Source organism: Anopheles coustani, chromosome 3, assembly GCF_943734705.1.
Source record: "Anopheles coustani chromosome 3, idAnoCousDA_361_x.2, whole genome shotgun sequence".
Taxonomy (NCBI): domain Eukaryota; kingdom Metazoa; phylum Arthropoda; class Insecta; order Diptera; family Culicidae; genus Anopheles; species Anopheles coustani.
This window is the reverse complement of record NC_071288.1, coordinates 66,482,339-66,507,179: the sequence shown is the minus strand read 5'-3', so window position 1 is coordinate 66,507,179 and position 24,841 is coordinate 66,482,339. Positions and strand designations below refer to the sequence as shown.

At 44.5% G+C, this 24,841-nt stretch overlaps 5 protein-coding genes across 5 annotated transcripts; 2 read left to right on the top strand and 3 right to left on the bottom strand.

The window, feature by feature from the left end:
* Nucleotides 1-326: 326 nt before the first annotated feature.
* On the bottom strand, nucleotides 327-3,771 carry LOC131259059 (SET domain-containing protein SmydA-8). Its single transcript, XM_058260474.1, has 6 exons — nucleotides 3,616-3,771; nucleotides 3,294-3,431; nucleotides 2,636-2,758; nucleotides 2,245-2,435; nucleotides 647-1,389; nucleotides 327-571 (listed from the first exon to the last, which is right to left on the bottom strand). Exons 1-6 carry the CDS (start codon nucleotides 3,769-3,771, stop codon nucleotides 327-329), a joined length of 1,596 nt encoding a protein of 531 aa, XP_058116457.1.
* A 4,152-nt stretch (nucleotides 3,772-7,923) lies between these two features.
* LOC131272148 (methanethiol oxidase) lies at nucleotides 7,924-9,972 on the top strand. The gene is made up of 4 exons (XM_058273789.1): nucleotides 7,924-8,141; nucleotides 8,203-8,366; nucleotides 8,437-9,659; nucleotides 9,737-9,972. The coding sequence occupies exons 1-4, from the start codon at nucleotides 8,132-8,134 to the stop codon at nucleotides 9,783-9,785; spliced, it is 1,446 nt and encodes a 481-aa protein (XP_058129772.1). The 5' UTR covers nucleotides 7,924-8,131; the 3' UTR covers nucleotides 9,786-9,972.
* Nucleotides 9,973-13,681: 3,709 nt separating this feature from the next.
* On the bottom strand, nucleotides 13,682-19,961 carry LOC131261178 (septin-2). Its single transcript, XM_058263128.1, has 4 exons — nucleotides 19,919-19,961; nucleotides 16,197-16,454; nucleotides 15,297-16,097; nucleotides 13,682-15,220 (listed from the first exon to the last, which is right to left on the bottom strand). The coding sequence occupies exons 1-4, from the start codon at nucleotides 19,946-19,948 to the stop codon at nucleotides 15,053-15,055; spliced, it is 1,257 nt and encodes a 418-aa protein (XP_058119111.1). The 5' UTR covers nucleotides 19,949-19,961; the 3' UTR covers nucleotides 13,682-15,052.
* Nucleotides 19,962-20,671: 710 nt separating this feature from the next.
* On the top strand, nucleotides 20,672-22,388 carry LOC131271942 (elongin-C). The gene is made up of 3 exons (XM_058273531.1): nucleotides 20,672-20,864; nucleotides 21,128-21,352; nucleotides 21,599-22,388. The coding sequence occupies exons 2-3, from the start codon at nucleotides 21,147-21,149 to the stop codon at nucleotides 21,738-21,740; spliced, it is 348 nt and encodes a 115-aa protein (XP_058129514.1). The 5' UTR covers nucleotides 20,672-20,864; nucleotides 21,128-21,146; the 3' UTR covers nucleotides 21,741-22,388.
* On the bottom strand, nucleotides 22,355-24,740 carry LOC131271941 (mini-chromosome maintenance complex-binding protein). Its single transcript, XM_058273530.1, has 3 exons — nucleotides 23,395-24,740; nucleotides 22,975-23,218; nucleotides 22,355-22,890 (listed from the first exon to the last, which is right to left on the bottom strand). The coding sequence occupies exons 1-3, from the start codon at nucleotides 24,645-24,647 to the stop codon at nucleotides 22,516-22,518; spliced, it is 1,872 nt and encodes a 623-aa protein (XP_058129513.1). The 5' UTR covers nucleotides 24,648-24,740; the 3' UTR covers nucleotides 22,355-22,515.
* Between the last annotated feature and the right edge of the window lie 101 nt (nucleotides 24,741-24,841).

Sequence of the window (24,841 nt, the reverse complement as noted above, 5' to 3'; positions counted from 1 at the left end):
GCTTTACCGTATGTTTTGCGAACAAAAGTTATCAGGATAGTAATAGATTTGGAAAACATTCGATTTATTTGTATTGTATTTAATTTATACCATAGTATCGATACAGCTAAGGTCATCTTCTGTTTCTGTGACATTCTTAGGTCTTACATTTACGAAAAGTTCCTACTTCCATTTCGCATTTATGGAGCTTTCTCTTATTGTATTTTCAACGCTCTTATGTTAGCCTCACTTAAAAGTCGTCTTTTCAACCATCCGTAGTTTTAATGCCGCATAATCAATCAGTATTCCATTGTCTTTTACCTTACAAAGAGCGCATGTCGTACGCTTCAATCTTTGATTCCTAGAAGAGCCTTCAACGTTTCGGCGTTCTGCTTTGCTTGGGCACAGATTTTACTCTCCATCAGAGCGGACGGTTCGTGCAGTAGCATTCGGACGCACTCCATTGCATTGTACAGCGAATCCTCGAGCTGTACGGACGCGGCCGCATTGTTCGATTCCGTGGACCGTCGTCCCAGCTCCGCGAGGGCTGCATGCAGCTCAAACCGGGTCGCTCCAAAGGCGCGTGCTTCGGCTGAAATGCAAAAGTAAATGAACAAATTACTCGGAGTGTTATGTATATTCCGCTAAGATGACCCTTTTCTCTTACCCGGACAGATTTTCTCGAACAGCGCAATCAGCTCCTGGCAGATCTTGATCTTGTTCATCAGCTTATCGTACGGTATCTTCTTGATCGCCTCCGGGTTGTTGCCGCCTATCACCTGCGACAGCGATATTTTCACGTCCACCATGAACTGGTGGTTCGGCGTGAGCCACTTCGAGTAGTGTTTAATGTACTTGTTACAGTGGTCCTCGCGATGTTTCTGCATCGCCTCCAGATCCATCCGTGACCGCTCCAGGATCTGGCAGACGGCCGCCCCCGTCACCTCCTTACGGCACCGCAGACAGCACCAATCGCCGGTCCACTCGGACTTGTCCACCGGCAGCAGGTACCCCTTGCACTTGCCGTCCTTCTGGAAGCCGGAACATCGGAGCGCACTGAAGTACGTCTCGTACTCGGTCGGATCGCTGCACCGTTCACACTCGCAGCGGAACATCTTTGTCTGCTGCAGGTGCTCGAGCCGGCTGCCGGTGGACCACATTACGTCGGTGTAGCAGATACTGAGCCGCTCGCCGCGCCGGATCGCGTTCGGCGCCCAGATGACGATCTCGTTCCGATTGGTGAAGCTCTTCGCCAAGTTCGGCCGGCAGGAGTGCTCCAGCATCGAGGCCATATTGTAGATCGCGACCGAGGACGGGTCGGTAAGCGGAACCTCGTGGCCGTTCACGTGAATGATGCCGACAACCCGCAGGATCTCGTCCTCGTCCCATTTGTTTTCACACTTGAAAAAGCTGGAAAGAAGAAAAGTTTTAATGAACTAATGAATACAGAACGGGTATCCAGTTTTATTCTATTTTTCAAATAAATCACTTCAACGTTTCAAATTGGCAAATTGACAAAGTTAAATTGCCATTAACTTTGTGTGATTATTTCAATTTTAGTGAAACAAAATCTAAGTTTGAAAAGGTGGAGGAAGCTGCACATGCTTTGAGTTAACTTATGCAATGTTAAAATATACGAGAATAAAATATCATAGCTCTACAGGAAAATTAACAGATAAAACAGGATAAAACAAATTATGACTGAAATTTGTTTAGTTTACTTTATCATGTTTTTTATTCATCTATACATTCATTGAATTCCACACGAAATTTATAAAATGTCTCAAAATGAATCAAAATAGATTGAGTTTATAACCCTTGCATGGTTATGGAAAATAAAAATAAAAAACTGCTCATATTGGGACAGTATAAATGTTAAGCTATCTAAAGATACAGAACCTGTTACTTTCCAAACTAAATCAACTCAAAGTAGTACATATTCTTTATCTTCTATTGAATCAAATGTTGAAACATTCATTGCAATAAAACATTTTATGATGAAAACTAATTTAAACTACATTATCTAAAACAGTCCTAAACATTGCTTTGTAATTGTAGAATCTTATCATCATGAAATTCTTGTAAATAGCTCTGACTCAGTACTGATTGCTTTCTGCTAAAGTTCTTTTTTAATGCCGTTTCCGTAGTTTTATACAATAAATAATTGTTTCGAAGAACCTATCTTCGAAAATTTGGACTATTGTTCTTCAATGTCATGCGGGAAATAAATTTTGTTTTACGATTGAAACATGATAGTATTCTTACCGGGGAATAAGCTTGGCCACTCCCTCCCGATCGTTCCGCCACTGCTCAGAACCACGCCGTTCCTCGTCGTGGGACTCCAACCGCTCCAGTGCATTCCACTTGGCCGGATCGGTCTCGGAGAGCAGCAAACAACGCAATGGCATCAGACACTGGTACGTCGGATGCGGCACGTAGTAGTGTTGAATGGAAACCTGCAGCATTTCAAATCGATTTACGTGGTTTAGGTCTAAGGTCTTGTTTCATTTCATTTGAACTAAATCACGTCACTAATGGGTTGCCTTTTTCACTCGTTGTTTTGAATTAAAAAAACCGTTGTTCCGGGAAATGGTTTTTCGTTTTAAGGATCGCTTTCATTACGACAATTTTATTGCACACCTCACGAGATACGTACCTTGCTGCCCCGTGCTACGGTGAACTTACACTCCGCCTGGTGTGACGAGTGATCCTGGCATGATCGTTTGCAGACGGGCCACCCACACTTCTCGCACTCCAGATGCTTCTTCTCCTCCAAGCCCTGACGAGGAAGAAAACGTGATATTTCGTTTTAAAAATAACCATATCCCGCAAAACAATAACAAAATGGACCGGTCATGTTCTTTTGATTCCAACGCTCCCGCATGGAGAAACAGTGGAAGGGACGCGGCGATCTTTCGACAGTTCGGTGGTTGGATGAGCTCGTTAGAAACGATCTGATCGGGAGGAAAACGCGGTCGTAAACACAATCTACCATTTCACGGAAGATATCGAAATAAATTTTGATCCATAAACCTGTCAACGGTTCTTCTGCGGGTGCAGTGTGTTTGATTAATAAATCATTAATTTGTTTAATGAACCTCCCTGACTAACACTGATTGAGTTGGGAAAACTCTAAGCATCCTTCGATTATAATAATAAAGGTAACGATTAGAGAACGAAGAAAGGTTTTAAACTTACATCATTTACTTAAAAACGTTATTAGATATTACTCGAAATTCTTTTAAGCTTCAATTATGATCTTTTAAAGGAAAATCTAATAAATGGTTCACAGCTTTACAAGAATTCTCACTCACCTGCAAGCATCCAACGCATACTGGTCCGGTAATCTGCGCCGGTCCAAACACTAATGGCGATTCCTTGAGCACGATCTCACCGGCCTTTATATCCCGCGTCGCTACCAGAAACCGACCGAACTGTTCATTGGAACAGATCTGTAGAGGCGAAAAGCGGGTAAATCGTGAACATAGTGTTTATTACGCGAAACAAAAGTCTACATTCTGCCCTATGCGAACCACTGTTCGAAATCGAAGTTGATCGTTCACGTTAGTGACTATTAGAGGATAAGATCAACCAAGAACACTTGATCAGCTGATGGTTGGCATGGTTCTCACGTACTTTAAACGGGTGGCAGACACTCTTGTGTGTCTTCCAGTCCTGCTGCTGATGCTCGGTGCTGCAGTAAAACACCATGGCACACCGGGAGCACCGCTTGTTTGCCTCCTTCTTGCAAACGCAGCATATTTTCTCAATCTTTTCGTCCTCTTCCAGCATCGTGCGGAAACAATGGAAATCAACTAAACTTCAACCGCACCGAGTCTCGAGTTTTCCGTGCTCTGCCACGTGGCTCTTGACGTCACAATTTCACTTTTCAAGGCGGCGTTCTTTTTCCTCCTCCTGCTCGTCCTCGCTTCGAGTGTCGGCAGCACTAGGGAAATGATATTTTTATCTTCACCTCATTTCACAAAAACACGGCGCATGGGACCGGTTACCCCAAAACAACCGGTCGACGGACAATGGGGAGGCCCGATTAGAGCTCGGCCGAAAACTAGAGCCAAAGAAAAAAAACCCCTCTCGATCTGGGTGATGTTTCCCCGACACGATGTGGGACATAAATTAACTTGACACTTCGGCCTGCTATCGGAAACTTTTTCACAAGATCTATCTACAACTCCGGAAAACTATGGAACCTGTGGATTGGAACGTAACAAGAGGCAGGAACAGCTTTAGTTGGTCGCACTCCGAACGTCGGCACCGGAGTCTCTGACCGTCCAAGATCGACTGGCTTTGGCTGACGCAGTGTCTAATCGCAAAGCCAAGTGGCCACCCGACGGATGAACCGCTGCCGAATCGGCCAGTTTGGCGTGAGTTCCTCCACATTAGACGTTGTTTTTATGCGCAAGCGTCAGCGTGTTTTGAAAACTCGCCTTGGGGTTTTGAAACTGAAAGCGATAGTTCAGAAGCAGGAAGCTGGGAATATGACAAGGAAGATCCACTGGATGCAACCATACGAATGTGCAATGGCATAACATATCGCCGTAAGGTCAATAAATTGCTTTCGGCCGAACGCAACAAAAAGGGGAAAATAAATTACCCACCAAAGCAACGCATTTGAGTAAGGCACAAATTTACGAGCTTAAGATTTATTTATTACCCTACCGCAAGCCGTTTTGTGGAAGGTAATGTAAACGGAGCTAACCTTTTGACATCATGGATCGTGGATCGATGGGAACCGAGGGTGGCCTATTTTCTGTTCACTTTCAATCAATCATTTTACTCATGGTCATTAAAAAATGTTGCTGTTAGTTAAACACTTTTACAGATCAATCGTTTGTCGCGGTTTGTTTGTTCTTAAGGGCAAATTGGAAACACGAAAATTGCAGCACATGTTGGACGTGAATTTAAAGATCGATTTAAACTTGCTTTGGCCAAATGGGAATCGATCTAGACGTGGCTATTTTAGGCAGGTTATTTCAGTGTCACAAAGAACTTACTTTGCCCAGCAAATCCTGATGTACGTATCGGTTGTACTTACGTCATTTTCTACAACCCCTATCGATTCACTTTGCGATTTCTTCCCTATGGTTGTTTCATTTAACAATCGTTGTTAACTAAAGTTGTATATTTTTGCCACGAAATAATTATTTTTAAGTTTATTTTGTGCTTTCTTTTATCCTATGAATATAGTTTAAAATGATTTCAAATGTAAAAAGTACACTTAAGTTATTTTTAGAATAAATAAAATCTTTAATATGAATCAAAACTTGGTCCAAACTCGGTCGACTGAACGATCATGTATCAAGTTAAATTGCAACGGTTGCGTATGTTCCTTTGTTGTTTATTTTAGATTCAAACAACTAAAACTTCCCTAAAACCCTTTCAGACAAACCCCTCCAGGTTATGCACTTTCGCGAGTCTCAGGACAGTCGCTAACAGGTGCATGCAAATAAATAAATGCCAGCCGTTCTCGAGTACTTCATGGGAGACTTCTTCAGATCGGAGATCTTCCCATTCATCATCACTTTCGCTGCCGCGTATGGTGCAAACCACGGCTTGCATTTGCATCACACGAACCACTCAGACGGCAGACGAGTTGCATATGCACATGACAAAGGCCAGTGACGGAGATATATTTTTGGTTCCTCCTCGTGAGTTTTCGATTTCTACCAGACGCCGCAAGCCCAACCCATTGGCGTTTTTTTTTTTTTTGCCGGCGTAAGTGGTTTCGCGAAGAAATACGATCGAATGGTGCCAAAGAGCCAAAAACTTGCCATCCTCTTCGACAGACGGACGGTTTGCCAGCCCAAACCCCAACCAACGACGGGTGGCTTTTGAAACACGGCAAAGACAAATTCAAACGCGTGTTTTTCTCGCCACGCGCCACATACCACCAGTGTCAAGAGTTGCCTGTGTTTGTGGCCTTAGGGACATAATTTAGTTGTTGTTTATTTTTTCCGTTACTCGTTTTGAGTTTGATGCTTGTGCCACGTTTTCCGAATCTGGCACGGCGAAGCCCCCGAAACTATACGCACGATCGGAGTTCGGGATTTAAAAATAGTGCCCCCGAACGAACCGCGAAGAGACACAAACTGTGTTAATATGACGCCGGGAAAACGGGAGTGGAAAGGAAAATTTACTCACACACACACAGACAGCTTTGTAAAATGATTTACGATCTACCCCGTCCCGCCAATGATTGGCAACGATAATGACGTTGCTCGCGGTGGAAGATCGTATGCCCCAGACGTCGTGCGGTCCGTAGCCGCCCTTCGCCCCAAAACATGCAAGTGACAAAAACGACCGAACCGAAACCGTTCTGTTTTCTTTCCACACTTGCGTTAATAATCAGTCCAAAGAACAGCACACTTGGGAAAAGGGTTCCAACGCAAGGGGTGAGAGTGGATTGTGGAAAGCCGCCGTAAATCTCGCGCCGATGGCCCCAGGAAACGGGCCGAGGAAATCAAAATTAATTAACCAAATATCGTAAACCATTAGGATGATTTTGTTTTTCCAAACACTAAGCACACTTTGATCCGTGACGTCGTTCGGCGATCATTCCTCGCCTATATTTCTTTGCAAAATAAATATTTTTCGTTTTCATTGCATTGGTTTTTAAACACTCACGTCGCACCATTGTAAATAAATACGATACCATTACAAAAGAAAATGTAACAGAACCATAATCGCATCTGTGATGAATTCACACATAAGAAACCCCGTAAAACAGAGGCCATAAAAACCGTTTAATGTTTTTACAAAGGGATAAATAGCAAGCCCCGTGCCTTCCGATAAGTTGACTTGGCTAAAAACAATCGTTAAGAGAATTAAAACAGAAACATAGCAATGAAAACTAAAACAACACATTAATCTAATGAATTATTTAAAAACCAAGACAAAGAATGCACAAAACACAAATTAATGAAGCTTAGGACAAATTCTGAGTAATAACCTGCATAGGTTCTGAATCTACCAGTCTATGTTATCTTAGTCATAAAATGTGTAAGTAACGTTTAAATGAATCATTCGACTGGTTTTTACAAACTAAACTCGCAAAATTCTAAAAGTAATTAATAAAGCAAGTCCATGACTCACTTTTAGCTTTCTTAAAGAATGTGTAAGAGTTTTGCGGAGAAGAACTGCAATCTTTTTTGTATGTTTTTCAATTTCAATTTCAATTTGTTTTTCATTTCAATACAAATATATTTTATCTTAGATCTGCAATACAATAATTTTGCTGTTTCGTTTATTTCATGCTTCACACATATTTGTCATAAAAATAAGCTACATATTGTCTAGGATATAGTTCAATCCTATTATTGAGTTAACAACAAAGATGTAGCAGAACGAATTTACATTTTTCCAAAAACCAGTCCCACCCAGTCCAAAAAATCCAGTCTAATGTGGCAGAAATACACGAAGAATGAAACAAAACAATATCAAAGCCGATGATAATTAAGACAACGTCAACAAACAAACCATCAAAAGTTTAATGTTTGACTTTGGTAATCTTTGCCTCGATATACCGCACAGATAGCACATGATTGCGATAAGCGTGCTTGGAATGGCGTCAAAACGGCCCCTAACACATAAATGATCCAAACAACACACTGAAGAAGAATTTATGGCAGAAGTCGAAATATTATAGTTCTACATTACAAACCCATTCGGAATACTTTTCACCGATGCACCGGTGTTCGACACGCCTGTTTTAAATCGCACTAAAATCCGCCGATCACATACGATCGTGGTGCGCGTGATATCGCCGGGCGCCTCCCTTTAAAATCTCGCGCACCAACATACGCAAGCCAAACTGAAACCAAAACCAGATTGGGCCGCGTCCGCACAGAAAACCGCGAGCGATCTGTTTACACTCGACTGTCTCAGATAGCGCCGTCGCTCCGGATTGCACCGCGCACAAGACCCCACCGGGCGCGGACAAACGGCGTCGCGCTGTTGACAAGTGACTTTGCATTGCGCGAAGAAGCCGGTTCACAGTGTTCGTGTGTACAGACAGTTAACTTGCTTTCATTCCCTGTCGAGACACCGACCAGAGCACACGGATCCGAAGCGGTGCGAAAGTGAAACTGTTGGCTTTTGTTTTTGGCTTATCAGCGGGTTATCGAGACGAGGCAGAATGACCGAGAGTAAGTAATGGTGGTACGTTTTGGTGACTTTAAAAAACGGATTCCCTGGCTTCCCTGGCAGAGTGCAAATGTGGTCCGGGATACGCAACGCCACTGGATGCGGTTCGCAATGGCCCGGTGGAGAAACTGCTGTACGTCGTTTGCGTTCAGCCGAATCTCGACGAAGAGCACGGAGACTACCTGGCGACGGTGGACGTTGACCCCACCAGTCCAACCTACTGTCAGGTAAGATGGCGATAAAGATGAGTTGCATTCTCTTGTTTGTCTTATGTTCATCTCGCTGCTACCACAACAGATCATCCATCGTACATACACCAACAGCAAAGGGAACGAGCTGCACCACAGCGGTTGGAACACTTGTTCCAGCTGTCATGTTGTGCCGGGCGATAAGGAAGTTCCCCGGCGCGATCGGTTGGTGCTTCCGTGCCTTAACTCCGATCGCATTTTCGTCGTCGACACGGGCACCGATCCTCGGGCCCCCACGCTGGCCAAGGTGGTCGAACCGGATGTTCTGAAGTCGGTCAACTGTACGGCACCGCATACCACGCACTGTCTACCGAATGGCAACATTATGATGTCGGTGATGGGTGACGCCGAGGGAAACGCCAAGGGTGAATTTGTGGAATTCGATAAGGAGTTTAATCTCGTCGGAACGTGGACAAGGGGCGAGCGGAGGGCGCTGTGTGGCTATGACTACTGGTATCAGCCGCACTTCAACGTGATGGTCGCTTCCGAGTGGGGTGCCCCGAAGCTGTTCCGGCGCGGATTCCGTCCGACCGATAGCGACGATCGTACCCAGTACGGCTGCCGATTGAACTTCTACCGCTGGCAGGAGCGTGAACTCTTCCAAACGATCGATCTCGGTGACGATGGCCTAACGCCGCTCGAGATACGCTTCCTGCACAATCCACGCGAAAACCAAGGCTACGTGGGTTGTGCCTTCTTTGCGAACGTGTACCGGTTCTATCGAACGCCCGGCAGCGACAAGTACGCCGCGGAAAAGGTGATCGACGTGCCGGTGAAAACGGTCATCAACGGCAGCGAGACGGAAATCATGGGTGGCATGATGACGGACATCTTGATCTCGCTCGACGACCGCTTCCTGTACTTCAGCAACTGGCGCCATGGTGACGTGCGCCAGTACGACATTACCGACCGGGCGCATCCCCGGCTCACCGGGCAGGTGTTTCTCGGCGGTGCCATCTTGAACGATTCGCCCGCACGGGTGGTGGACGATCCGGAACTGAGCGAGCAACCGGCCCCGGTGTTCGTGAAAAACCGTCGCCTCCTAGGTGGACCGCAGATGCTGCAGCTGTCCCTCGACGGAAAGCGGCTGTACGTGTCGTCCAGTCTGTTCTCGCCCTGGGATAAACAGTTCTACCCGGAGATGGTGCGTGCGGGTGGCACGATCGTGCAGCTCGACATCGACGTCGAGAACGGCGGGATGACACTGAACGAAAACTTCCTGGTGGACTTTGGCAACGAACCGTACGGTCCGGGGTTGCCACATGAGATGCGGTAAGTGGGAAAGAGGGACACTTTGTGCGAAGAAAATTGTTTACAAACTAATCTCACGTCACTTTATCTTCCGGCAGGTATCCCGGTGGTGACTGCACCTCGGACATTTGGCTCGTGAACGAGTGAATGGAAAGGCGCGGGGCGGGAAACAGCCAGATGAAAGTTTATTATGCATTCCAAGTTTATTATCCTTACCTCAATGTGAGGTAATTATTTTTGTAAATTAAATTAATTCATTTTGTATTAACATGCTTTGAAACGCATTCAATATAGCAGAAAATGAAAAATCATAAACATATAAATGCGTTTTATTGAATAAATGAGATATTTCTTTGATTTACAACAAATGAATAAGTTATACCCAAAAGACGAAAACTAATGCAGTTTTGCACATTCGAAGATAGCTCGAAACAAGCAAGTTAAATAAAGCAGGCAATAAAGGTAACAGGAAGAACACAATTTAAAGTGTAGAACACGATTCAGATAAAGAAACAAAAGCAGAGTTCAAAAAAGAAACACCATGAAATGTGCTCAGCAAGTCCTTGTTTAGTTTTATAACTTTGTTAAAATGGAAAAGCTTTTCAGCTCCATCCTTTTTTATTTTAGTTTATCCATTTTTCAGGCCTTTGTCGTTTTTAAAATAAAAAAAATTATTATCAATGTATTGAATTTAAATTATTTTAAAGTTAAAACAACACTACATTTTTTTAAATTCAACAAAACATATTCATTAAAAAGAAACCCCGTGGGAAACCGTAAGTGTTGACACTGATAAGCATTTAGATTTTGTTACACAAAAATAAAAGTGAATCTAAATTCGATGTATATTTTTTTAACAATAAGTGTACATGTAAAACGTGATATATACACCCGAAAATACCATAATTTTGTTCATCATTCGTGACGGTTAACTGAATTCATCTGCTCCCAACAAATTGATTAACTTATTCGTCGACGTGCTTCCCAAGCAGGCAATTAGAAGTAAACTTCTCCGTAATGGAAAACAATGAATAAATATTTTCACCGTACACTTGCTGACACAAGGATCGAGAGAAATGTGTAATTCCGGCAATCAAACGGAAACAGCTGCGCCGAGCTCAGACAGAACCGGATCATTTCATCAAACATGATGGAAAAACTTTCCAGTCCATCGACTTTGTGTTCGCTCAGCCATTTGTACCATTGCATGTTGACAACTTTCTCGGTACGGTCTCTCCATATCACTCCAGGCAAACTGGTGCCTTCATTTAATTTAATCGTCAACTTAAATTTAGACAAACATGCTGTTCGTATCTGTGTCCCATTTTGCCCGCACAATGGGATGCAATTTTGTTTTCAGTTCTTAGAAAATCTAAATCGAAAACTCTTCCAAACCGACCAGCTCTTCATGGCATGCTTTTCTTCACAAGTTTTGTTTTGTGGAAAATTAAATCTCCACTATCCCATTACGACCCTCCACCTCATCGGGTGCATTGGAACGACCCTTCTAGCAACCCTCAAAAGCAAGGTGGTTTAGAGAAAAGCACTCGGTAAAGCTCGATAAATTGATTGATAAATATTGTATCTCCGCATAGTCGTCCTATTCATTCTCGAAACCTTTCACCCACCTCCGGCGAGGGTGAAACACTTCTGCAAAAAAAAAAAAACACTGCAAGCCTCGGCCTGGTTCTGATGGGATTTGCATGCATCCCTAAGCAAGCATGACGAAGTTTTCTTCCTCCTCGATAAAATGGAAAATATGTGTGTTGCGGAAAGGTGCGGAGGGAAAAAAAGAAAACATTCCCAGGACATAAACGTTTGCAACACGATGGTTTGGGGTTGAGGGACAAAAGAAATCGCTTTAGAACACGGTACTAGGGAGGAGGTTTGTGGGTCGGGGAGTTCGATTATGGCTAAACTATGTCCATCGTCCCCTGCAGCTGCGAACCTCATTACGGCTCGGCGCACACAAATACACACACGGATAAATTCCGATCGGTTGAATTCGAACTTCTCCGGTGAGGTTCGTTTTGCATATTTTATTTCCAATCCAATTCAATTTGTCCGACAGCGCCAGGCCACCCCCCGGGTTCCCCCTAGAACAGTGACGACTCTTCGGAAACGAAGATGACGATGGCTGTGACAGAATGTCAACACAAGAGTACAACCGTTCGGCTGCAACAGTATCACAGGGGGATCCGGATCTCGGCCGTATTATCCGTACTACTGGACCGGGAGAGAGAGGCTGTGACAAACCCTTGTCTTACCAGAGTCCCATTCTGCAGCAGACAATGCTGGCATCCGTTCTCGTTATGCTTATTGGCCGATCGAACCGAGTTGGGCCGGACCGTCACAGGAGGCGATGCTTTCGTCATGGCTTCCGTTCAATCTTCGGTGCAGCTGTAGATGATGTGGCCATCCGGACCATTCGTCGAATCTACGTAGGATGGCTTCTATCTATGCAACCATTGCTTTGCAGACAGCTTGTCACCCGGTATGTACGTATGATTATTGAACGATGTCCGTAAAACCAAATCAATATCTCTCCAGCACATCCATTCCGGCCGGCGATGGAATATTTCGACACTGTACACTGATTTAGACCTAACCGATATTGACGATGCAGATTTGCCCGACTTTACAACATTCAATTTGAATTCAATATCTGAACCAAAGGCAATCCGAAAACTGCAATTCCATTAATCAAAACACACACTCCCTCTCTCTGTGTAAGGTAAGGAGAACAATCAAAAGAAGCACAAAGTTGTTGGAAGCATCAATTGCTTCGAATGGCCTCCGATAATGGCAAAATCCGCGGATCGTCAGATTCACTTCATTCGCGCTTCGGGCTCCTCCTGGGTTCAACCCAGCGCCTTTGAGCGGTCGTTAAATCGAATGGCACAATCTCCCTTTCGCGCAATCTTGTTAACAGTTCGCTTGAATTGGGAGCAAATTGTCACCATCGTTAATGGGCTGGACATGGCAATTGGACGTGTGCGCGACAGCTGGAAGTAAAGAGATACGGAATCGCGACCCAACGACATGGTGTAGATTCAACCACAATGTATCACACCGATTACAGATTGGAGAAGAACATATGTAGTAATTTAGTTGTAAAAAAATGTTAAATAAACTTACTTTCGAAAGGGTTTCTCCTATGACAAATCTGTACATTTTTTAGCAAACTTCACTGAATTAAAAGCACTTCAACTCACTATGTCACTTGCAAAAACTCACATAGCGTAACTCACGATGATTTTTTAAAATAATTCCTAATAATCTAACACTATTGAGGCAATAAAACGAAGGCACTTGACGAAACTCCAATCGGGACCGTATTTCCCAGCACCACACTTAATCGGCACCGGCAAATGCACTGATCGCGTCGATCATGCAGCATGCGTCCGCAAACGCCAATCGATTGAATTTTATAAAAATAAAGCACGCACCGCAAAGCCGTGTGTGAATTTTTCGAACGTTAGGGAATTGCTTAAACTGTAGAAAAGTTTGAAGAAGCGCAACGATATCCATTTTCAAAAGAAATGTGATTTGTTATCACTGTCATACTTGGTAAAACGCCATAGTTGGTTAGGGTAAGTAAATGTCTCCGAAACTATTATTAAACGTTCGGTAAAGATTTTGGGCACCAATCTAAACCAGCCTTACGTCGAAATTTGGGCTTTTCATAAACAATATTTGCTTCATACATGACAGAGATAAACATATCAATTCAGTTGGCAACATATATCGGGAACTTTTTATTTCACCCTTCCTTTTGGGCGGATCTATTTATATGTTAGCGGCGTTTAAAAAGTAATACAATGTTGCAGCCAGTTCTACCCGGCGATCGGTACAATGTCCCTTATACTGATCGGTGCAACTCGGGAAGCTATAAGTGAGTGAGCAAGCATTTTAAAAACAAAAATTAAACAGCATGTTCCGAATGGGAAATAGATATGGATTTAATAACTGCCTTGTGGAATCTACCGTATGGGAATTGGATGAGATTTCTTTCGTTTCACAAATCAACAGGCCTCCCGAAATTCATTTCGATTTTTATAGACTGTATTTTAGGCAGTATAGATACATTAAATATAGACTTACGCGCAATATCGTCATTATTGCAACGCTGCTCTTAAGCGAAGGTAAATAAAATCTTTGATCTTCATCCGATGCTGCCACGTCCGTGTTTCAAAAGTTTGGTTTTTCTTTGGCCCAGTGTTTTGCTGGACCTTTCTTTTTGTTTTCTTTTACTGCGGAACTAAAAGGACGTCAACTAACGGACCGTGCAAAGCCAAGCAGTCAGAACAGAATCGACATTTTGCGAACGATTGCTGTAAGTTGGGATGAGATAAAGATTCGTTTGCTATTTAAGTTCCTATAGTTGATTGCTTTGTCAATTCGGATACTGTTCAACCGGTTTTGGGTTTTGCGGTCGAACCGTTCGTCCGGAAGCAAACACAAGCTTCTAGTAGTTGCACTTTGTACAGCAGTCCGATGAACTAGGCATAATGAAAAGCTGCTTACTTTTTGTAATTCTGATTCTTTTTTTTTAAGATGCACACAATGACTCAGTTTCACTGACGGAATCACGAAACCGGAAATCGAACATGCCAACATCGAGGCTAGATTTTGCCCTCCGCATGTCCGAGCTTTCCTACCCCGTGGTGTCCGTTTGCGACGTGAGACTGGCTTGTGGCTTCGAAAGGAATTTCCCTACGTATACCCTGGAGTTGGTCAAGGGTGGTTACTTCATGATTAAGTTTATCGATCGTAGGTTTCATACTCCTAATCTATTGTGTTCGCCGCCGTTTATACCATTCCTCCGGTCCATTGCAATCCTTACTAGAAACACCGGAAAATTATTTGTTTAAAAATTGTTTTTCGGTTTACAGTTCCCTCCAAACGTTTCCCTCCTTTTCCCTTCAAAACATATGAAATAAACTTTGTCTTGGATGTTCCCTTCGATACGGTTTCCATTTTACTTTTAATACTTTTCATCTGCCTTGAATCATGATGGTTTGCACTCGAGAACAAAAAAAAACATACGGAGTAATTCAACTCTTTTCGTTCCGATCTCGAAATTTGTACTTAAACTTTGTCTTCTTTTCCAGAAAAAAAAAACTGTCGTAAAAGTCTGCTACTAACTTGCTGGTGTAAAGAGTCTTTTAAAAATTGGAACCTTTTTGGCGTTGTAAACTGTACTGATCTAGTCCAGACGGACGGGTCGAAGACGGGAGACATATTGGCGTCTTTTAAATGGATTAAGAATGCAAAAATGTGCCGGTCGATACCAGGTAAAAAGAAAAACACATAAAAATTTAAAACACATACCAAAAACAAACCCTGTAAAGCTGGGGTCATGCAGAACAAAAGATGGTTAGCAGAAACGTGGCCAAACACGTTTACATGTTTCATTTCTTTTTGCTCTTGCCTAGCGTGAGCGTGTGGTGCGAGACGGCCATCTGCGACTTGCGGCGGTTGAACTCGACAAACTCTTCCTCGAGCTTCTTGCGCGATTCCTCCAGCTTGCGTTTCTCCTCCGCGTGGTCCTTCTTCAGCTTGTCGAATTTGGCATGGAGCTACAAATGGATGGGGCACGAGAAGGGGCATTCGAAAAATATGCTTCCGTAAAGGTCGGGTGCCCTCCATACATACCTCCTTTTCACTCTCCTTCAGCTCAGCTTCCTTCTCCTTCACGCGCACGACAAACATCTGGCGCACCTCGTCCTCTTTGGCCTGCAGCTCCGCCAGGTGGTTGCTGCGCTTTGCCTCGAACGTCTGCTGGAACGAAACGGGCTTGTTGTCGCTGTCCACATCGGTGAAGCCCATCTCTTCCAGGCGCTTCTGGCGGTACAGCTCGAAGTGGCGCGTGTGCGTCTTCTCCCGCATGTCCTCCATGTTGGTGCGGATCAGCATCTCGCGCAGCTTCACGAAGTCACAGTGTGCCTCGTTCTCCACCTGCACCGTACCCCACGGGTACTGGCGCGCCCGGACCGTCTTATTGCCGACGCGCACAAAGTCCGTGCTGCCGACCACCGCGAACGGGATGTGCGAGTTCATCGTGCTGTTGATCTCCGCCACCGACTCGTCGTCGGTCGGGAAGTGGTAGATCTGCACACCGTTCGCCCGCAGCTCCTCGTTGATCTTCGCCTTAAACTTCGACAGTTCCGTCTTCGAGATCGTGTCCGCCTTCGCGATGATCGGAATGATGTTGACCTTCGAGTCGAGCATCTTCATGCACACCAGATCGAGCGACTTCAGCCCGTGACCGGTCGGGCAGATGAAGTACAGACAGATATGCGTGCGACTGTCATGATACGTCGACAGTGAGCGTTTGATTTTCAGTTCCTCCTGCAGGTACGCTTCGAATTGCTGATCAATGTAGTCCACTACCGCCTTGAACGAGTCGTCCTTGTTGATCTGATCGCCGTACCCAACCGTGTCGCAGATGGTCAGCTGCGTGATAAAATAAGCGCCACAAACAGAATGGCATCCATTAATACTTCGCCTATCGACGATCAGAGCACCGGCCTTAACCGCTCTCCCATTCCCTACCTTCAAACGAACCATGCTTTCCTGCAGCTCGTACGTATGCGCCTTCAGCTTCACGCTCGGCATCGTATGAGGGCTGGGCACCGACTCGAAGTTGGTGTTGAACAGCGAGTCCATCAGTGTCGATTTGCCCAGGCCCGTCTCGCCGATGCACATGATGTTGAACACGAACCCATTCTGGACGCTCTTGCTGACCAGCTGGTCGGGTAGACTGTCGAAACCGACATGCCCCGACTGCTTCAGCGAACGTGGAAGATCGTTCTGAAAATAAATAGTTACAATACAACAAAACACAATCAATACCTGGCAATCGAATTAAAAATGTTTAAGATCTCCCATGACATTTGAAAACATATTCAGCAAAGCAAAAAATATTTAAAAATATTGATGCGTAACGGAAAATTCAAATCACGAAATTCAACATTTCTATACATTTCTTTGGACAAAAGCGCTCGCAGTAGGCTCAGATTTCTGCCAACAGGTGTAATAAAGATAATAGGAATGATGTTACTCAGAAACATAGTAGACAAACTTTAAATAACAGTTAAAAAACTGAGATTGTTTTTCTATTCCCCTAATTTGGGAGAATGCTAATATTTCATTGTCTTATTTTAATTTATCTAACGATCAATGTTTCAGTTGGAATCATAATGAGTACACCATTAAATTAGTCCCACAGCTCTGCAACATCGCTAAACAGGATTTTTAATTAAAAACAAACCAAACCACCGATGGCTCAAGCGAACCACGGTGATATGAGCCACCTCGGAATAGGTAGAAGTTGCGCAGCATGTTTTTTTTTATAGCGAACCAAAGAAAACGCAGAAAATCAACACGAATTGAGCAGAAGGCAGGTGAATTTATGTTACGTCGGGTGCGTTACGATAGCGTAAAATTTTGCCGTCCACTCGCAGCCGACGTGACGATCATCGGACACTGAATACTGAGTAGAGCAGTGAAGGTTGCGGCTGGGCGTTACGCTCCGGTGGCTTCTGGTAGCCGAACCCACGCCAACCACCCACCCGTATTCCATCGCGGGTTGGTAATGATATCAATATTTCATTCAACGTCTTCCTTTCAGCGACCTACAAGCGGGCAAAGACAAATTAATCATTGCTATTCCTCTTCGGTAGGAGATAGGATACCTTCGGGTGGGTGAGATGCGACGTCTTGAGCCACCAGACAATCGGGTCACCGATGACAAACATCCGACACTCAACGCAACAGCCGACTGTATATAAACGTCGAAAAAGGCAACGCAACTTCTGTGACAAGGGATTGGTTCGTGATTTGTTAACATCCGAGTTTGATATAGTACAGGATGGTTTTTTTCGATTAGCTGACAAACGCTCCAAATTGTTGCTAGTTTTAGATAGTCCTAACCGATTGCCTGCGCAAGAGGAAATTGTTCGCCGAATGGGCTAAATTCCCAAACAAACCATTACGGCGGCAACAAAACGATAAGGAAGCTCTCGAAATGGAATAAAACTTATCTGTTGTCGAGTAAGGTTTACTGGTTCTTGAACAAAGTACAGTCCATCAAATATAACAAGAATGATGCATGAAAACAATAAAAAAAATTTCGACATGTTGCTAAAAAAAAAAATAAATTAAAAAATCCCAGTTCCAGTTTTAAAACTTAGTATACATTTTTGAAAACTGTTTCCACCAGATTTTGTAATCTGATTACCAATTAGTTTTTATTTCACGATCAGTGAAAAGATGCCGGCGAGTATGACCTTTACATATTTACCAACTCAATCTAAGTATCCGTTGTTCGATAAGTTATAAATATAACAAACGTTATTGCATTCTTACTAAATGTTCTAATATAAGAGACCTGTTGTTTAAATGCTTACGCTTGAAACTGAAGGGTCAGATGAATGTCCCAATAAAGTACTGGCATTTCCCCGAATCATAATGAGCTCATGTCGATCGAAAGAAAACGATGACCCCACGTCCATCCTGGCATGGCGAGAACTCCAAGTAAGATCAACCAGAGCAGTGCACACATTAGGAACCTCGCGCGATTTCTAAAACACTTTCTCCCTTCAAAGAATCAATGGGCTCAAGATAGTGGGCTGAACAGAAAGGGGGGAAATCGGTAGCATGTTCGAGCATCGGTTGTACATACAAATGAGCCGGCGTTTAAGGTGCCGGTGTCGGTCGTACCATTCTTAATGTTGGACGTCGTTCCAGTTGCCCATTTCGCCTCGGCATTCTTGGGCGTACCTTTGATTTTAAGAAAGTCTGCGATCCATGTTGGGCACAACAAAGTACCTCTTTGTGGGACACACTTTCGCACCAACATGCGTGTAGCAAGGGAATGCATAGTTTACTTGCGGCCCCCCAAAAAAGTAACAAGTTTCTAATCAGGTTCGCCAAGGAATGTTCAGGCATTCATGAAAAAGTCATGGCGTTTTTCATGGATGAAAATTTGTTGACCCTATAAAGGTTTACAATCTGTAAAAGAGAAGATAGTATAGGATAAATGAAATCCATCTCGTGGAGGGGTGGAAAACATCCATTCGTGCTGATGTGTTATGAATATACTTCTCCCACCTTCCTACGGAATGGTTTGTTTACACTTTACATCCATTCAACACGATCGAGAGCCCTCTTGATGCCAGATTTCCCGGTGGTTTCATAAACAACAACATCGAACACGGAATTAGAAAGTGCGGTACCGAATGAATGGCAGCCAATTTTTCCATGCTCACTGCCCAATATTCGCCGATCGAACGCTGAACCATTTCGTTGGTTGGACCGGTGTGCGGTAATGGCAATTAAAACCGAGCCTAGTATTCGCCTAGTCGAATGTGGCTACATTTTTACGGTACGCATTTCCGTGTTGGGCACGTTTTTTTCCCTCTCGTTTAATTTGGTTTTAAGGCATAAGAGCCATTCGATGCATTGCTTGAAAACCAATCAATGAATGAATCATTTCTTCGAATCTGTATTCTCAATGGTCCGTCGATTAAGTGGATTTTTTTCCTACGCGGACAGTTTTCATTCCTCGCACTGCTCGTCACGGTTTGATTCTCTCAAGGCCGGCGTTGCACAAAGCATCGTTTTTCCGATCATCTTACATGTATACACTTTCGACACGCACGATGCAGACCTTTCTTTAAAGATTGTATCGGCGCATTAGAACAGATGAGATGGTGGTGAAAAGTTTATAGAATTAGACAGAGTATGTGGTGCAACGAATGCACTGCACCGCACTTTGTTCATTCTCGTTCAGAATCAATTGCATTCTGAGCGTTTTGTCCGCATAATGCACACACCGACGCACGCGACAACATACACAACATACACTCGGCGGGGTACTGCATCGCTTGCTTTTTTTATTCTTTTCGCAGCATAGACGGCGAGCATACGATTTTATCAACCCGCGTACGGGAAAACGACACAGATCGTTATGAATCATGCTAACGGAAACTGGTGCATCTGAAAATGCATCTTCAAGCACTTGGCCATAATCTCATAAAGCACATCCGTATATTCAATAAGCATAAACAACAACTGGGAAGAATGCGAACACAGTTTTCTTCATCACTGTATGACGCCCTTCGCTGGATTCTGGAAAGAAACCTTTGGCATTTGGTTCGGTTTTACGCTGCCACTATTTTCCACTTGCGTCTTATTATCATTTCAATCAAAGCGAATCGAATGAACAAGCAAACTCAAGCTAATTTCTCTGGTAACACGGTATATTTTACTACCTTGAGCACTGCTACGTCTGCGGCCGCCATAGTGATTCACTTCAGACTGGAGCGCTGGAAGCGAAATAAACTGCCTTTTGAACGGGGAGCAGTAGGGGTAGGCGCACATAGTCGGAGTTATGGTTGTGATCCGTTCACTAGGAATCATTCAGCGGACCCACAAATCTCTGCAGTTCACAATAAACCAATTTTGTTCTGTTAAACTCACCAGTAGCCATTGACAATCATTTAAACACCTGTAAATTAAGCACCTTATCAACCACGGACCGGATTGGACCGCCAATTGAGACCTTCTTTTCTTTGGATGCTTTCTGTTCTTCAGAGCTTCTGATGCCTTCTGAAACCTTCTGTTCTGTTGACGCCTTCTGTACTGCTGACGCCTTCTGTTCTTCGTATGTTGTGTGCTTGAAGTTATTTGAAACTGAATTTTCCGCCAATTTTTTGCAATAATATCCCTTTTTCTAAAGTTTATTATTTAATCATTGATTCTGTAATGAATGATTAGTACCAATGAATGGAAGTGATGCATACCAAAACTATTAAATTACACTCTATAAATTTTAAAATCAACTGTGAAGAGTAAAGTAACAATAAAAATTTCCCTTTTGTAAGTGATTCGCCTGCTTAAATCCGAATCCGAACCTGTGAAAAGTGATGGTACCCACCACTAGCAGTGACATATATATCCCGTCAAATCAAAACAAAGATGACAGCAGTACCTGTTCCGCCTTCCTCCCTTCCTGCATCCTACGATATTGTACTTTTCAAGCGTGCCTACTCTTACAAACTGTGTGTCAGAGGCTCTGCTTACTACCGTGTCCCCGAATACTACGTTCGGAAAAGTGGTGTTGATTACCGGAACAATTTGGGTCGGATAACTGCCTGCATTTAAGCAAACTAGCCACAAGCCTTCTAACGGCAGCACTAAGCTGTGATCTCACACCAGGTACGCCAATAATAGGTAGATTCGCCGACGAAGACATTAGCGTAGCAGCTGCTCAAGAAGTGCCTGTAAAAAGTGTAGTGCACACGAATTGTAAAGTCATCATCCGGCATACGCGTCCATTGTGCAAGGCTTAGCCAAGGACACTTTCATCGCTTTGGTGGAACTTATTCGATAGCATATTTTTGTACTATTTGTAGTGCGTTTAACTTGAATGTGATAAGGGCATTAGCATTTACGTATTCTGGTATTTTCTAATTGCACAGAGGAAAAAAGTGAAATACAATGGAGGAGCGTACCGGAACGGAACGAGTCTACGGTGGCTGCGAAGGACCCGATGCCATGTATGTGAAGCTTATCTCGTCCGACGGCCACGAGTTTATCGTGAAACGGGAACATGCACTCACCTCCGGCACGATCAAAGCGATGCTTTCGGGACCCGGCCAGTTTGCCGAAAATGAAGCCAATGAAGTAAACTTCCGAGAAATCCCGTAAGTATCCTCGCCGCCAGGCAGCGGCGAACGCAGGCGAACGGAAATTACGTAATAGTACCGCTGCAGCCAGAACTTCCTGATCCACTGATAAAGGGCGAACATACCACATCAACCTTTGAACCCTTCTGGCAGCCGTACGGTGCGAGATTATTACTACCTAGCGCACATTCGCAGAGCCGTTCGTCATTAGTCGCCTTCAACCTGACTAATTGTTTTACTGTTTCTGTTTTCGCTTTTCTTCAGGTCACACGTTCTTGAAAAAGTATGCATGTACTTCACGTACAAGGTACGCTACACAAACAGCTCTACAGAAATACCGGAATTTCCAATTGCACCCGAGATCGCTCTAGAACTGCTGATGGCCGCCAATTTCCTCGACTGTTAGAGCATGCACGGGATATGAATCACTCCATCTCTCGTTGGAGGAAAAACCCCCGAAAACGGGAGTAAAAAACATTTTCTTTGTACAATAGTGGGCCAGAACCTTCCGATCATCAGCAAAATTAATTCACCTTAGGAAGGCTTTCACTATCGTAGGAAACAAAGAAAACTTCTGGGCAAAACAGATCACCCAAGCCTTTTGGTAGTTCGTAATGAAAAAAGAGAATGCAGAACGAGTGCGGTCGTGAGCAGATACGATCCGGAACCGTGTCTCTAAGTAGGCGACGGTAGCCATTTTTGTTTCTTGTTTTTCTACAATACTCCTTCATCGTAGCAGCCGGTGATTCTAGGTCAATCATACTCCCGGGATATAGCTATGGGCAACCCTTTTTTTGTTCTTTACGGTGTTGGTATTTATAGTGTGCGGATTGTGGGATGGTTATTAACGTAATTTCAAAACCCTACCGTTTATTTCAAAACTATTGGCAAAGGAATGGCTGGCAGGTGACACTGGTATTGAAATATTTGCTCCCGAATTAGTGTATCGAATTACCTTGTTTGTAGTGATTATTATTTTGTTTTTGTACTGCAATTTCAAAACAGACTATGCAAACCGTGTCCGTGACGACGACGACATTTTATTTGTTAGTTTGTTTTCCACCTTAGAACATAACGAACAATAAACGAAAAGACGAGAATTTGGTAAAAGAAAATGAAAACTCGGATTCATTGTACAAACGCTGTTGAGGGAACGCTTTCGAATGACGACATTCCCATCGCTACGGCTCGCTGGTTCGCTTTGCAAACATTTCCAACCGTTTCCGGCGCTCCCCTTCCAGTTCCTTCGCCCGTTCCCACTCCTCACGGCGCAGCGCTTTCCGGCCCTGGCTCAGCCCAAGTAACCGGGCCAGCACGAACAGCGCGTGTAGATCGTCCATCGATATGGAACTGTCGGCGGTGCGCATCCGCACAAAGTCCTCCTGCACGATGGTCGGGTCGAGCGTCTTCATATCAAACTCCTGAATGCGAGCCGCCGTCAGAAAGCGACGTATCGTGGGTAACTTCGGTGCGATGTAGTGACGGCCAGCCTTTATCGTTTCATCGATCAGCTTGATCGCGTCCAGATCCGGTATGAGAGGCAGGTAGCAATTGCTCTGGAGGAAAGGGAAAATGGTGAAATCAAATATAACAACAGATTCATTCACAAAAATAATGGGATAATACTGATGGCCACTTACTGGCAGCATACTACGGCCCTCGCTCAGCACCAGCACTGGAACGTCGGCATTGAACTCGAGTTGGTAGTAATGAAAGTTGTACCGTAACCGTTGGCTTTTGATCAGATGGGAAACATTCTGGACAGCTTCCACACCGGCCGATTCCAACTTGCCTGCCTCAAGGCGCGTTTCATCTAGTACCAGGTGCGTGTGGGGCGCAAGCTGAAGCAAGCCACTCGTCAGCTTGTTGGTCGTGTAGTCCTTACTAGAAGAACGGCATACGAAAGTATTGAAACAAATTTAAGCCGCGTGATAACTACATTTACAACATTCGCGTTTTCGTATGTAATCCATGATCTCTAATCCAATGTTTAAAAAATGGTAAACCCGTACTATTGGTAAGTAAACTAAATAAAATCTCACGCCAGAGTACATGCTTACCGTGGGACGAACTGGACCGTATTCATATTTTCCAGCGTCATTGGAAAGTAGTGGCTTGCCGGAAGTAGCAGCTCCAGCAGTTCGTACAAAGACTGTGTGTAGCTCGGTAATACTTCCGCTGGGATGTTGCTGAGGTTCAAGCTGAACTGTCCACGCGACTCCACCTCGTCGCGTATGTACACCGATGACACCAGGTGGCAAAGCAAATAATCGGCCGCCACCCGATCTCCGAACAGGCACTGAGTGAAAAGATTGTGAAGATCCTTGCAGGCATTTCCTAGCTCCGCTTCCGCATGATCCACTTCGGCGAGATCTACCGGGTGATAGTGCATGAGCGGATTCGTGTGGGACAATTTGCGCACACCGATGACATGCAGTCGGGGTATGAGTGACGGCGGTGGATTGGTCGCCTGGTGTTCGGTTACGTCGTCGGTGAAATCGTCCTCCTCTATCCGGTCACCGCTACCGTCGAGGGCCGGATCGATGGAAAGAAATCCGACTACTTCGACGAGTGTATTCAGCGTCCAGTCGTCATAGTTACTGTACAGTTTCACCAAGCATGCCTTACTGGGGCGATCGGTGATGGGCGAATTGAGCAGATAGTCGACCGACAGCAGCGAAGACGTCCCAGCCGGATGCGCCGGTGTTGTGGCAATTTTTTTAACGCCATTCGTTGCGGGCACCGATGTACAAGATGTGTCCGTCGAACCCGTTATCCCTGAAGCGCCATCAACTTCCATCTCATCCTCATGTGCTCGTTTCACAGACGACCGCTGTTCTTCGCTACTATCGGTGACCGGCTGTTCGGTTCGGCTTAGGTTGCCACCGTTTAGTTCCCGTTCGCAGGCCGACGCCCACGGGTTCTGGCCCGGAATGCTTATCACAAACATCGACCGCCGCTCGCCGAACGTACCGTTTGCCGTGCTGCTACCATCAACCACCTCGGTCGCTTCGTTGTACACTAAAATGTCGCGGAATTTACCGTTCTGGCGGCGTACAACTGATCCGTCCGATTTGCTGCGCACGTCATATCCTTCCAGGTAGCACTCGGGATCCTGCATATCCTGCACCATGCCACGGAACCGCACCAACGATCCGTCCGGCAGGTGTTGTGAGTTCTCGGTACAGTTCAGCAGTGGTATCGAGCGCCAAGTCGCACCGTCGGTCAACTGCTCGAGACAAACCGATTCGTTCGCTAGGAAAAATTCAGGCGTCCACACCGGCGCACTACGTTTTTCAAATTTCATATCCATGGTGTATTTGATTGGATTATTTTAGACGATTTATAAACCACACAAAAATGTGATGAATTATAAATTATGGACGAGACGCTACGGGCGAACAGACCAGCGTGAAATGTTTGGAATATTTGTTGACGTCGAAAGATTGCGCCAAAATAACTGGTTGCTATAATGCATGTGGTATAATTATAGCGGCTGTCAGGCGT

Bases quoted from the DNA above. Each gene is read 5' to 3' on its own strand.
- LOC131259059 (XM_058260474.1), bottom strand. From the start codon at position 3,771: ATGCTGGAAGAGGACGAAAAGATTGAGAAAATATGCTGCGTTTGCAAG. The intron at 2,436-2,635 runs GTACGTATCTCG...GAAATGCTGCAG, and splicing joins CCGTAGCACGGGGCAGCAAG to GTTTCCATTCAACACTACTA. The intron at 572-646 runs GTAAGAGAAAAG...TTTGCATTTCAG, and splicing joins GTTCGAGAAAATCTGTCCGG to CCGAAGCACGCGCCTTTGGA.
- LOC131272148 (XM_058273789.1), top strand. The intron at 8,367-8,436 runs GTAAGATGGCGA...CTACCACAACAG, and splicing joins CCAGTCCAACCTACTGTCAG to ATCATCCATCGTACATACAC. The intron at 9,660-9,736 runs GTAAGTGGGAAA...ATCTTCCGGCAG, and splicing joins GGGTTGCCACATGAGATGCG to GTATCCCGGTGGTGACTGCA.
- LOC131261178 (XM_058263128.1), bottom strand. From the start codon at position 19,948: ATGGCGGCCGCAGACGTAGCAGTGCTCAAG. The intron at 16,455-19,918 runs GTAGTAAAATAT...ATTTATTTTCAG, and splicing joins CAGACGTAGCAGTGCTCAAG to AACGATCTTCCACGTTCGCT. The intron at 16,098-16,196 runs GTAGGGAATGGG...TTTATCACGCAG, and splicing joins AAAGCATGGTTCGTTTGAAG to CTGACCATCTGCGACACGGT.
- LOC131271942 (XM_058273531.1), top strand. From the start codon at position 21,147: ATGGAGGAGCGTACCGGAACGGAACGAGTCTACGGTGGCTGCGAAGGA. The intron at 21,353-21,598 runs GTAAGTATCCTC...GCTTTTCTTCAG, and splicing joins GTAAACTTCCGAGAAATCCC to GTCACACGTTCTTGAAAAAG.
- LOC131271941 (XM_058273530.1), bottom strand. From the start codon at position 24,647: ATGGATATGAAATTTGAAAAACGTAGTGCGCCGGTGTGGACGCCTGAA. The intron at 23,219-23,394 runs GTAAGCATGTAC...CCGTTCTTCTAG, and splicing joins ACGGTCCAGTTCGTCCCACG to TAAGGACTACACGACCAACA. The intron at 22,891-22,974 runs GTAAGTGGCCAT...CCTTTCCTCCAG, and splicing joins AGGGCCGTAGTATGCTGCCA to AGCAATTGCTACCTGCCTCT.